General features: G+C 39.5%; 2 protein-coding genes across 2 annotated transcripts; both read left to right on the top strand.

The window, feature by feature from the left end:
- Positions 1 to 1,779, top strand: LOC145130812 (uncharacterized). The gene has a single exon (XM_079065575.1). It carries the CDS (start codon positions 1 to 3, stop codon positions 1,777 to 1,779), a length of 1,779 nt encoding a protein of 592 aa, XP_078921701.1.
- A 10,950-nt stretch (positions 1,780 to 12,729) lies between these two features.
- Positions 12,730 to 13,358, top strand: LOC145130799 (uncharacterized). The gene is made up of 2 exons (XM_079065563.1): positions 12,730 to 13,179; positions 13,332 to 13,358. Exons 1-2 carry the CDS (start codon positions 12,730 to 12,732, stop codon positions 13,356 to 13,358), a joined length of 477 nt encoding a protein of 158 aa, XP_078921689.1.
- Positions 13,359 to 13,961: the final 603 nt, after the last annotated feature.

The following is a 13,961-nucleotide window of genomic DNA, read 5'->3' as shown; positions in this document are numbered from 1 at the left end:
ATGAGTGACAACGGAGACGATGCTGAAAAGACTCTACGAGAATGGGCAACAAAAGAGGTTACCCAACAACCTTTGTGTATCACCTTTCCAAAGGCTCAAAACTTTGAGCTCAAATCCGTTTTAATCCATTTGCTGCCCCCATTCCGAGGCCTTGAGAATGAAGATCCTCACAAAATTCTCAAGGAATTCCATGTCGTCTGTTCTGGAATGAAGCCCCATACGGTTACTGAAGACCATATCAAATTAAGGGCATTCCCCTTCTCAGTTCAAGATGCAACAAAGGAATGGCTATATGACCTCCCGTCTGGTTCAATAACGAGCTGGAACGAACTCGCCAAACTTTTTCAAGAAAAATATTTTCCTGAGGCGAAGGTGTCAAATCTACGCAGAGAGATTCTAAGTATAAAGCAAGGCAAAAGAGAGTCTCTCCATACTTATTGGGAGCGATTCAAGAAGTTGTTAGTCCGATGCCCACAACATGGCATTACTTATTATCAGTTGTATCAGTGTTTCTGCGAAGGATTGATACCTATGGAGAGGCGACTTATAAATGCATCAAGTGGAGGGTCACTTTCAGACATGACACCAACAGAGATCAGGGCATTAATAGAGAAATTGGCCAATGAATCAAAACATTCAGCAACCGAGGAAGAGTGGTACCCAGACCATCCAAGAGGAGTTAAGGAGATGAGCAACGCCCACATGGAATCCCAGATTTCAGAATTGACTAAAGCTGTCTTTTTGTTGACAAAAGAAAAAGGTATTGCACCAAAGGTCAAACCTTGTGGGATTTTCTGCAAAACCGGTCACCCAACTGATATGTGCCCATTACTTCAAGAAGATACGGAAGCTGTGCAGGCTATGGGAGGATTTCAGCAAAGGCCATTTGATCAACATCGCAACAACCAAGCTTGGGGAGGGCCTCAAAATAACAATTTCCAGCCAAGACCTCAACAGAACTTTCAGCAAAGAAACCAATACCAAGCTCCACCTGGATTCCAGCAATCTTTTCAGCAGAATCAACACCAAAGCAATTTTCAGCAACCACTTGTTCAGTCACGAGCTAGCAGTTCCAGCATGTCTTTGGAAGACATAGTTAAAAGTCTTAGTACCAGTACCCAAGCTTTCCAGAATAAAACAAAGTCCAGTATCAAAAATCTGGAGCAGCAGGTATCACAACTCGCGAACTCCATGAGCAAACTAGAAGCACAAACCCAAGGAAAATTCTCGTCTCAGACTGAGAAGAACCCGAAGCACAATGCTTGTATTGTCACCCTTGGAAGTGGTAAAAACTACAAAGGACCAGATCAGAAAGAAGATGAGGAAGAAGAGATCGTGGTTGAGCAAGAATCTGAGGCAACTGAAGAGGTGCAGAAAAAGGATAGACCTGCTGAAGCTGAAGTGAAAATCACCCCTCCTCCTTTTCCCTCAAGACTGAAAAACACGAAAAAAGAAAAGAAAGATAAAGAGATTGTGGATTTCTTCAGAAAGTTTGAGGTAAATATTCCCCTCCTAGATGCAATTAAACAACTACCTCGATATGCTAAATTTTTAAAAGAGTTTTGTACTTCAAAAAGAAAATTAAAAGGCAACGAAACAGTCAAAGTAAGCGAGAACGTTTCAGTTGTTTTACAAAAAAGGTTACCCCCAAAGTGTAAGGATCCAGGAGTATTTACTGTTCCTTGCAAGTTGGGGAACCTTTCTGTTCCACGAGCTATGTTGGACTTAGGAGCGTCAATAATGTTTTGCCATACTCACTTTTTAAAACTATCGGGGTAGGGCCTTTAAAAAGAACAGGAGTTATCATTCAGTTAGCTAATCATTCTCTGGTGCACCCAAAAGGTGTGCTGGAAGACGTGTTGGTTCAAGTGAATGAACTCATATTCCCAACTGATTTCTATGTTTCGGATATGGGAGATGACGACTCACCAAACTCAGCTTCCATTCTTCTGGGGAGACCATTTTTAAAAACTGCCAGAACCAAAATAAATGTTTATGATGGTACCCTTTCGATGGAATTTGATGGTGAAGTTTGTTGGATTAGGTGTCTAAGCCCATAACTATAATTGGTATGTACTTGAATTGATAGCAGCACAGTCCTTTTGGGTTGCCCTCAACCTAGCAACTGGACAAGGAAATTATGAAAGGAGAGATATTAATTTATAAGATTAATAAATTAATATATATATAAATGATTTATTAATATGTTATTGGATTAATATATTAATTAGAAATCATTATGTTTAATTAATTGTTAGCCAGAAATTAATCAGAATTGATTTTGGGGTTAAAAGAATTAATTATAAGGTGCAGGGACTAGTTTGCAATTATCTAATAGTTGAGTGGAAGGCTCTAGAACCCCCTTGGAAGAGGGTGGACGAAATCTTTAGGGGAAACCCTAATAATTTCGTCCATAGGGGCTTGGATAAGGCCCTTGGGTTTGCTTAGGCCCTAAGCAAAGGATAACTAGGGTTTCCCTTAAACCCTAGATCCCTCAGCTATATAAGGAGCCTCCTGGTTCATGTTTTTGGTGACTCTTTCTTTTGAAGAAACCCTAAGGCCGAGATTTTGCATACTCCCTCTCCTCTCTCTCTCTTCTACTTTCCTTCTTGCTAGTTTGGGTGTGACTCCATTAGAGGCATTACACTTGTGGTGCTAAAGCTTCCAAGAAGATCAAGATCAAGATCAAGGGAATATCAATTGTTTGCTATAACAATTGAAAGGTATGTAAACCCTAAACCCTAGTTTACTATTTTCGATAATAGCCTCTCTCCTCTAGGGTTCTTGTTTTGCAATTCAAAGTTGTATGTTCAATAGTTAAAACATAGATCCAAAGTAGGTTGCATGTGAACTTAGGAATTGTTTTTCTAGTTTATTTGTTTTACCTAAATCCCATCAGTGGTATCAGAGCCATTGTTGTTTTAAATTGAATTGCTACAATTGTTGAATTGCAAATTAGGGTTTATAGCTATTAAACCCTAAAGGCCAAATTTTCGATTTCTAGGGTTTTGAATCAAAGGGTTTTTTTCGAAAACCCTAGCCTCCAAAGAACCCTAATCGAAATTAGGGTTAGGGTTTTGAAAACCCTAGCCTCCTCCCTTGTAAATTTCGAAATATGCTAGAGGATAACTAGGGTTTCTTGTTTTTTGGATAATTGTTACTTAATTAGATTAATTGGATAATTATCCTTACCCTATTTTTCGAAATTAGAGGGATAAGGATTAGGATTAAATTAATTGATTAATTTAAATTAGATAATCCTTACAAGATTTAATAATTTGATTAATAGTTAATTAATAGATAAATATTAAATCTAGTGAATTGGTTTATTTAAATTTGAATTTAACAGCTTAAATTTCGAAATTTATATAAACCCTTGAAGTTTTAAAAAGTTTTAAAACACACCTTATATATATATTATAATTAAAGGTTTAATATTATATGTATAAGAATATGGTCAGTCAAATCGCTAGTATGCCTCATTCACGAAGCTAATCTATAAGGGGGGTATAAGGAAACTGCCTATAAAATGGTAGTTGAATGGGTGTCCACTCTCACCCACCGCTTCCTTGATTAGTGGAGGGTCGTTAGCAGAACGGATTTGATAGGACAACTACTTCTCATTAAAAGTATAATGATATTAAAGAAAGTACTAGAACATTATTTTCAAAATCCCAACTCTAGTTACTTTAGGAAAAATGTGAAAAGTATGCTAATCCATGAAATTGCACATTATGCTTTATTGGTCGTTAGTGGAGCGTGTGTGGTTAACCAGCACACTAAAAGGCACTAATAAAGAGTAGCAATGGGTATCTCATAATTGTCATTTTGATGGAGCGTGTGTGGTTTACCAGCACATCAATAGTTAATGATAAAGACAATGAGGTTACCAAGCACATTTGCATGGTTATTCACATCTTGTTTGTGATCCTCAGCATCCCAGTCACAAATAGAAGAGCATAATCTGAGAATAAAACATGCCATTGAATAGTTTCAATGTATCTCAAAAGAATTAGGAATTTCACTTCGTTTGTTTCGTCTAATGGTGGAATTGGTGAATCGTCATTCACCTACCTTTATGAAATTTGCACTTGGATCTCGGCATCCCATTTCTAAGTTGTGAATCTTCATAGTTGGATCCTAACCTTGATACTATATCTTTGGGTTATTCTATTAAGGTATCTTGAAATCTAACTAAAACTTTCTTTCTTTTCAGATGTCTACTCCTGGAAACACTTCTGCTTCGTCCTCCTCCAACCAAAACTTCTCTTTGCTCAATATATGCTCCAAAGTCGTTATGGATGGCTCAAACTATAACGATTGGATGCGCAACATCAAGATGGCTCTTCGCTTCGAGAACAAAGAATATGTTCTTGAAAAGGAACTCAAAGAGCTTGATGAGAATGAAGCTACTCCTGAAGATCTTGCTGCCTACAAGAAACATTACGATGATGCTACCAAAGTGGCATGCATCATGGTGGCAACTATGTCCCCAGAACTGCAGAGGTACTATGAGGACTACTGGCCTTTCGAGATGAACAAGGACCTTATGGAAAAGTACCATAAGCGAGCTCGTCAAGAAAAGTTCGAAGTAGTCAAGTCACTCATGGCTTGCAAGATGAAAGATGGGGAGTCAGTTGTGTCACATGTGCAAAGAATGCAACGCTACATAGAGCGTTTGGTCAAGCTCAATATTCACTTTGATGAGGAATTGGCCATTGACATGGTCTTGAACTCACTTCCTGAATGTTATGGTCAGTTTATTCTAACTTACCATTTGAACAATACTGAGCAGACCTTGGCCCAATTGCACAACTTGTTGCAGACAGCTGAGGCAGGGATGAAAGGTAAAAGTATACCCTCCACACCTGCTAGTGCCCCTGTTTTGGCTATTGGACAGGGAAAGGGGAAAAAGAGGAAAGGTCCTCCCAAGCAAAACTGGAAGAGCAAGGCTCAAGCTGGGTCATCTAGTAATGGCCCAAAGGCTAAGCCCAATGGTTCCACTCCCCATGTTTCTGATCCAAAAGAGGCAGTTTGCTTTTACTGCAACCAAAAGGGGCATTGGAAGAGATCTTGCCCACAGTATCTGCAAGATATCAAGGATGGCAAAGTGAAGCCATCTTCGGCAGGTATTTACACTATTTCTACTAATAACTCATTATCTTCTCGTTCATGGGTCCTTGATACAGGATGTGGTTTTCATATCTGTTCTGATTTGCAGGGTCTAAAGGAAAGTGGGGAGATAGAGCGAGGAAGGATAAAACTGATCATGGGAAACAGAAAGTCTTCACCAGTAACCAAGATCGGAGTTTATCAGCTTCTGCTTAGTAATGATGTTAGATTAGATTTAATAAATTGTTGCTATTCGTCTGAGATGACGAGAAACATTATTTCATTTCATGCATTGTTCAGACAAGGTTTTACATATTCTTTTAATGATTTGAATGGTTCAATTTCTGTTTATAAGAATGGTGTTTTTATGTTTGAAGCTTTGCATTGTAATGGTGTGTATGAAACAGTGACTTGTGTTGATAGCTTAGGAAATAGTGTACTTAATATTGACTTGTCTAATAGTGTAGACAAGGCATGCTTGTGGCATTGTCGTCTTGGACACATTAACAAGAAACGCATAGCCCAACTCCAAAAGGATGGAGTGTTGGAATCATTTAACCTAAAGTCAGATGATATGTGTGAATCTTGTCTTTTGGGAAAGATGACAAAATCACCATTCACAGGGTCTTGTGAAAGAGGTGAAGGTCTGTTGGATCTCATACACACAGATGTGTGTGGGCCCTTCAGATCAACTACAAGAGATGCTAATCGATTCTATGTGACTTTCACTGACGATTATAGCAGATATGGATATATCTACTTGATCAAGCATAAGTCAGAAACTTTTGAAAAGTTCAAAGAGTTTAAACATGAAGTCGAAAATCAATTGGGCAGAAAGATAAAGATACTTAGATCCGATAGAGGCGGGGAGTATCTTAGTATCGAGTTTAACGACTATCTGAAAGAATGTGGGATAGTCTCACAATTGACTCCTCCTAGGACACCACAGTTAAATGGTGTAGCTGAGAGGCGCAATCGAACCTTGTTAGACATGGTTCGTTCTATGATGAGTCGGGCTTCGCTTCCTATTCACTTCTGGGGGTATGCCTTAGAGACAGCCGCCCACATCCTCAATCTTGTCCCTACAAAGAAGGTTGCCAAAACACCTCACGAAATGTGGACAGGGAAAGTTCCCTCGTTAGCACATATTAAAGTTTGGGGTTGTGAAGCTTTCGTAAGACGAGAGACTCACAACAAGCTAGCAGCTAGAAGTGAGAAATGTGTTTTCATTGGTTACCCAAAGCAGTCTTTTGGATATTTGTTCTACAGGCCTAGTGAGAACGTGGTCTTTGTAGCACGAAGAGGAGTCTTTCTTGAAAGAGAGCTCATATTCAAAGAGGACAGTGGGAGCACTATTGACCTTGAAGAAATTCAAGAGTCAGCCAATGAAGGAACCTTAGATGACACTAGCACTCAACCAGAGGAAACAGTTCCTGTTGAACCAATTGATAACTCATTACCTCTTAGAAGATCCACTAGGGTGAGTGTGCCACCTGAGTTGTATGGTTTTCATATTACTTCAGATGGTGACACATTCATAAGTGACAGAACACTGGTAAACTTAGATGAACCAGTCACTTATAAGGAAGCAATGGCAGGCCCAGAGGCTTCCAAGTGGAAAGAGGCAATGGACAGCGAGATTAAGTCCATGTATGACAACCAAGTTTGGAATTTGGTTGATAGTGCACCAGGTCGCAAGACAGTTGGGTGCAAATGGATCTTCAAGAAGAAGACAGACATGGATGGGAATGTGCATACATTCAAGGCTCGACTGGTTGCAAAAGGTTTTACTCAAACCCCAGGGGTTGACTATGATGAGACTTTTTCGCCAGTGGCTAAGATCAAATCTATTAGGATATTGCTCGCCATAGCTGCCTTTCATGATTATGAAATCTGGCAGATGGATGTCAAAACTACTTTCCTTAATGGGAAGTTGGCTGAAGATGTTTACATGAGTCAGCCAGAGGGTTTTGTTGATGCAAAGTTTCCCAATAGAGTGTGCAAGCTTGAGAAATCCATTTATGGATTGAAACAAGCATCTCGCAGTTGGAATCTTTGCTTCCATGAGAAAGTCAAAGAGTTTGGTTTCTCTAGAAGTGAAGATGAGTTTTGTGTGTATATCAAGGCTAGTGGGAGTATAGTAACTTTTCTGGTGTTATATGTCGATGACATATTACTCATTGGTAACGACGTTCCAACCTTGAAAGAGGTTAAGTCTTGGCTTGGAAAGTGTTTTGCCATGAAAGACCTTGGAGAAGCTGCCTATATTCTTGGGATTAGAATATTGAGAGATAGAAAGAAGAGACTAATTGGACTTAGTCAGAGCACATACTTGGATAAGGTACTAAAGAGGTTTAGTATGGAAAATTCCAAGAAGGGAGAGCTACCTATCCAGAGCAATACCAAATTGAGTAAGACTCAATGCCCAAGTACAGATGTTGAAATAGATGACATGAGTCGTGTACCTTATGCTTCCGCTGTCGGATCGATCATGTACGCTATGACATGTACTCGCCCTGATGTGGCATTTGCTTTGAGCATGGTCAGTCGCTATCAGGGAAACCCAGGTAGAGCTCATTGGATAGTAGTTAAGAATATACTCAAGTATTTGCGAAGGACAAAGGACTGGGTCCTTGTGCTTGGTGGCAGTGATACCTTGAGAGTAGATGGTTACAGTGATGCCAGCTTTCAGACGGATAGAGATAACTTCCGTTCTCAGTCGGGCTGGGTGTTTTTACTGAATGGAGGAGCAGTTACTTGGAAGAGTTCCAAGCAAAATACGGTGGCTGATTCTACTTGTGAATCAGAGTACATAGCAGCAAGTGAAGCGTCGAAAGAAGCAGCTTGGTTGAGGAACTTCATCGGGGATCTCGGAGTTGTTCCAAACCATCCAGGAGCCTATGGAACTGTTCTGCGATAAAGAAGGAGCGGTTGCCTTGACAAAGGAACCGAGAGATTATGGTAAGACCAGACATATCGACAGAAAGTACCATTTCATCAGACATAGAGTAGAAGAAGGCCATCTTATAGTAAAGAGGGTGTCATCTGAAGATAACCCAGCAGATCCTCTCACAAAGGGTCTGAGTAGGGCTAAGCATATTCAGCATGCTCGAAGCATAGGACTGAAAGATGATATTAGTTTTAGTAGTTAGATTAGTTTTTGAAACTTGTAACAAAGTAAATGTAATTGACTTTTGGTGATTAAATAATAAAGTATTATTTATAAGTTTGGCTACTACCTTTTGTCAATTGTTTATTATTGTGTTTCATTTTTGCATGTTTTACTTCCTGAATAATGAGATTATTCAAACTCCACAGTCGCTCGTACTCTTGGAAGTAAGTAGTGAATTAAGACTGTCATGAATTGGATTGCAGATTGTTTAAGGATAGACATGGCAATAGAATTGCTGCAATGTTCATGAGTACTCAGAAATTGAGATTTGAGTATTGGATAAACCCACGCTCAGAGTATTACTTCATGGAATTCATCACGAGTAATACTGAGACGATAATATCTTATAATCTTGAAACGAAGATATATGAGTTGTAATTTACAAGTCGGTTGTGCATTGGTGATACGAAAACGCATCAGTAACTTGGTGTTATAAAACGTATTGTCATGCATAATTCGATGAGTAAAAGATACAAGCATATGAGTCAACGTTTATTCGTTCCTTTTGCCCTAACAAGAAAAGCGATATCTGTGGGCCCCTCGATGATTTGGTGTTGACTTATGTGCTGGGCCCAGCCAGGACTAAATTGATGTGTTCAATTAGAAGTCCTACATCATCACAAATCCGGAATCGGGAAACATAGATTCTGGACAAACAGATTGATTACATTCCATGTCTTTTGTCTGGGGATATCAAGCAGAACGAAGGGTTATATGATCACTTATCTTAGGACACGTAACTGACTGGGTCAGAGTTCGGCAGCAGCTTTTGGAAGCTACAATTTGCTGGTCAAATTTAGAAGGCATACTAGCAATTATAGTTACAGACTTATCCAAGTGGGAGACTGTTGGATTAGGTGTCTAAGCCCATAACTATAATTGGTATGTACTTGAATTGATAGCAGCACAGTCCTTTTGGGTTGCCCTCAACCTGGCAACTGGACAAGGAAATTATGAAAGGAGAGATATTAATTTATAAAATTAATAAATTAATATATATATAAATGATTTATTAATATGTTATTGGATTAATATATTAATTAGAAATCATTATGTTTAATTAATTGTTAGCCAGAAATTAATCAGAATTGATTTTGGGGTTAAAAGAATTAATTATAAGGTGCAGGGACTAGTTTGCAATTATCTAATAGTTGAGTGGAAGGCTCTAGAACCCCCTTGGAAGAGGGTGGACGAAATCTTTAGGGGAAACCCTAATAATTTCGTCCATAGGGGCTTGGATAAGGCCCTTGGGTTTGCTTAGGCCCTAAGCAAAGGATAACTAGGGTTTCCCTTAAACCCTAGATCCCTCAGCTATATAAGGAGCCTCCTGGTTCATGTTTTTGGTGACTCTTTCTTTTGAAGAAACCCTAAGGCCGAGATTTTGCATACTCCCTCTCCTCTCTCTCTCTTCTACTTTCCTTCTTGCTAGTTTGGGTGTGACTCCATTAGAGGCATTACACTTGTGGTGCTAAAGCTTCCAAGAAGATCAAGATCAAGATCAAGGGAATATCAATTGTTTGCTATAACAATTGAAAGGTATGTAAACCCTAAACCCTAGTTTACTATTTTCGATAATAGCCTCTCTCCTCTAGCGTTCTTGTTTTGCAATTCAAAGTTGTATGTTCAATAGTTAAAACATAGATCCAAAGTAGGTTGCATGTGAACTTAGGAATTGTTTTTCTAGTTTATTTGTTTTACCGAAAACCCTTCAAAGTTATCAACTTCAATATCTATGATGCCATGCGTTACCTTGATGATGTTTCAGCCCTTAATTTCATTGATGTCATTGAACCACTAACTACAGAATATTTTGAGATTGCTAACCGTGAGTCACTAGCATTAGTGCTCCACATAAAATTTTCTATTAATACAGCTCAGGTTATATTGGAAAATTATGTGGTTGATAGAGAAGTTCAAGAAATGGCAGCTCATATGGACCAGCAGAGAAAGTTGAGGTATGGTACCCAAACTCTTAAATTACCAATTTCTAACTCCAAGCTTTTCCCTTCTGTAGTGCAAGCCCCCATCTTGGAGATGAAGACACTTCCAGAACATCTGAAATATGCATACCTTGGAGAAAAAGAAACATTACCAGTTATCATATCCAACAAGCTGTCAGAAAAAGAAGAGTTAGACCTGATCAGAATTCTGAAGGAGTATAAAAGCGCAATTGGGTGGACTATTGCATAGATCAAAGGACTCAGCCCATCTCTATGCATGCACAAAATTTTGATGGAAGAAGATTATAAGCCATCACGAGAAGCCCAATGCAGATTAAACCCACCAATGATGGAGGTGGTTAAAAAAGAAGTTATGAAGTTACTGTATGCTGGGATGATATACCCAATTTCTGACAGCAAGTGGGTTAGCCCAGTTCAAGTTGTTCCTAAGAAGGCTGGAGTGACAGTGGTAGAGAACAAAGAAGGAGAGCTGGTTCCAACTCGGGTTCAGAACGGATGGCGCGTTTGTATCGACTACAGAAAATTAAACTCAGCCACCCGGAAAGATCATTTTCCTCGCCCATTCATAGATCAGATGCTAGAGAGGCTTGCTGGAAAATCCCACTACTGCTGCTTGGATGGATTTTCAGGTTTCCATCAGATTCCAGTTGCTCCAGAAGACCAGGAGAAAACGACTTTCACCTGCCCTTTCGGGACATTCGGGTATAGGCGTATGCCATTCAGACTTTGCAATACACCTGCTACCTTTCAAAGGTGTATGGTTAGTATATTTTCTGAGTATGTCGAAAATACCATAGAAGTCTTCATGGATGATTTTACCGTCTATGGAGACTCCTTTGATATTTGTTTAAAAAACCTCACAAAAATTTTACAAAGATGTATAGAAACAGACCTGGTCTTAATTTTTGAAAAATGTCACTTTATGGTTGACCAAGGTCTGATTCTTGGACATATTGTTTCAAAAAGAGGTTTGGAAGTCGATAAAGCAAAAATAGATGTTATAAAGAGCTTACCCTACCCGAAGAATGTTCGGGAAGTTCATTCCTTTCTTGGTCATTCAGGGTTTTACAGGAGATTTATAAAAGACTTTTCAAAGATATCAGTTCCCATGTGCCAGTTATTGCAAAAAGATGTTGAGTTCGACTTCAATGAAGATTGCAAGAAAGCTTTTGATGTGCTGAAAAATCTTCTTACTTCTGCCCCCATCATTCAGCCCCCAGATTGGAGTTTGCCATTCGAGATAATGTGTGATGCCAGTAACAGTGCTGTTGGAGCTGTTCTAGGACAAAGAAAAGACCGGGCCCCCCACGTTATATATTATGCATCAAAGACTTTGGACAATGCCCAAGCAAACTACTCCACCACTGAAAAAGAGTTCCTGTCAATTGTTTTTGCATTGGAAAAATTCAGACAATATTTGTTGGGCACAAAAGTCATAATCTTTTCAGATCACGCAGCCATTAGTTACCTTCTTGCCAAAAAAGACTCAAAGCCAAGGCTGATTAGATGGATTTTGCTGCTACAGGAGTGAGATATAGAGATAAGGGATAAAAGTCGTAGAGAAAATTTGGTAGCTGATCATTTGAGCCGGCTCACCCCACCTGAAGACCCGACACCGATCCGCGAAATATTTCCTGACGAGCATCTATTCGCTGTTCAGAACCCTCCTTGGTTTGCTGATATTGTGAACTACTTGGTCTCCAGAGAACTTCCTTCAGATCTCACTCGAGCCCAAAAAGACAAAATAAAGAAGGAGGCGAAAAGATATGTTTGGGACGAGCCGTATCTATGGAAACACTGTGCTGATCAGGTGATTAGAAGATGTGTACCCCAAGATGAAGTCAAGTCAATCCTGAATTTCTGCCATTCAGAAGCTTGTGGAGGGTATTATCGTCCGCAACGAACCGCACACAAAGTCTTGGACAGCGGTCTTTATTGGCCTCATATTTTTCGTGACTCTTTTCTGTTTTGCAAAACCTGTGAAAGATGTCAAATGACTGGGTCTTTGACATCTCGTAATCAGATGCCACTTACTCCAATCTTAATATGTGAAATCTTTGACGTTTGGGGTATAGATTTCATGGGTCCGTTTCCGCCTTCTTTCGGGTTTGTGTACATCTTACTTGCTGTGGATTACGTGTCCAAATGGGTCAAGGCAAAAGCTACATGAACCGATGATGCCAAGGTTGTGGTTGATTTTGTCAGGAAAAATATATTTGCTAGGTTTGGGACACCAAAAGCCATTATTAGTGATCGGGGTACGCATTTCTGCAACTGCACCCTTGAAGCTGTCCTCAAGAAATATGGTGTCACACATCGGGTATCCACAACATATCACCCGCAAACCAATGGACAGGCTGAAGCTTCAAACAGACAGATCAAGGGCATTATAGAGAAAACCATCAATCCGGTCAAGAAAGATTGGAGTATTCGATTGGATGATGCGTTATGGGCTCCCGGACAGCATACAAGACTTTTATAGGTATGTCACCATATAGAATCGTTTTTGGCAAACCTTGTCGATTACCGGTTGAGTTAGAGCATAGAGCATATTGGGCTGTCAAGAATATGAATATGAGCATGGATGAGGCTGGTAAGAAAAGAAGATTGGATATTCAAGAGTTAGAAGAAATCAGGAATGATGTTTACGAGAACGAGGCAATCTATAAGGAGAAGACGAAAGTGTTTCACGATAAGATGATCTCGCGAAAGGTATTTACTACCGGTCAAAAGGTACTCTTATACCATTCTCGTTTCAAACTTATTTCTGGTAAATTGAGTTCTCGTTATGTGGGGCCTTTTGTTGTTACTAACGTGTCTGATCATGGTGCAATAGAAATTAAGAGTGAACAAACAGGAAAAATCTTTAAAGTGAATGGTCATCGTCTCAAACCATTTTACGAAGGGTTCCAAGTCACAAATGAAGAAGTGGAGGTAGTCGAGGTCCCGACTTACCACAACTAAGGGAACCAAGTAACAATGTCGAGCCAACGACAGTAAAAAACGGGCAGCTTACTGGGAGGCAACCCGAGCATTTGTTTTGATTTTAATTCTGCAACTTGTTTTTAATTTTTGTGTGTTTTTAGCTTCTTAGGATGCATCTTTTTAATTGAATCGTGTTTTTAAAATAAAAAGGAACAGATAGATTTTGAAAAAACTTGAAAAGTAAGGTTTTGGTGGAACCTGCGACCGCAAGTCCAGTCTTTGCAACCGCAGGTTATGCAGATTAGGGTCGCAGCACGTCATCGAAGTTTTTGGGACACCTTTTTTTACGAGAATAGCAAACCTGCGATCGCAGGTATCCATTTTTTTCACTGGTTTTTTTTAACGGTAAAACAAGATACTCGAAGCACTTTTCCTAAAACCTGCGATCGCAGGTATGCCCTTTGCGATCGCAGGTATCAATTATCCTTCACTCACTTGACCGTTACGAACATCGATAAACGTGCAACGGCTATATTTGAAGAACCTGCGATCGCAGGTCCTCCGCTTGCGGTCGCAGGTTTGTATTTCGCTATAAATAGTGCTCGCTGGCCTCATTTGTTACCACCACATTTCAAAAACACTCTCTGAAATCCTCTAATTTTCGGGTTCTTTCACCAACAAACACCAAAATCGCTCGTTTTTTGTCCAAATCAAGAAAAAAAGGTATCAATCTCTTCTATTTTACTCCTACAACAACTTTAAGGTAACGAAATCATGTTTTCACGGTTGAA

This window comes from Lactuca virosa, chromosome 1 (assembly GCF_052849685.1).
Source record: "Lactuca virosa cultivar CGN04683 chromosome 1, Lactuca_virosa_CGN04683_v6, whole genome shotgun sequence".
Lineage (NCBI taxonomy): Eukaryota > Viridiplantae > Streptophyta > Magnoliopsida > Asterales > Asteraceae > Lactuca > Lactuca virosa.
This window is presented reverse-complemented; position numbering and strand designations above follow the sequence as displayed.

What these genes read in the sequence shown, in the direction of transcription:
- LOC145130812 (XM_079065575.1), top strand. Translation starts at nt 1, where the DNA reads ATGAGTGACAACGGAGACGATGCTGAAAAGACTCTACGAGAATGGGCA.
- LOC145130799 (XM_079065563.1), top strand. Translation starts at nt 12,730, where the DNA reads ATGTCACCATATAGAATCGTTTTTGGCAAACCTTGTCGATTACCGGTT. An exon ending in TCACAAATGAAGAAGTGGAG is followed by an intron (nt 13,180 to 13,331) that starts GTAGTCGAGGTC and finishes GTGTGTTTTTAG; the next exon opens with CTTCTTAGGATGCATCTTTT.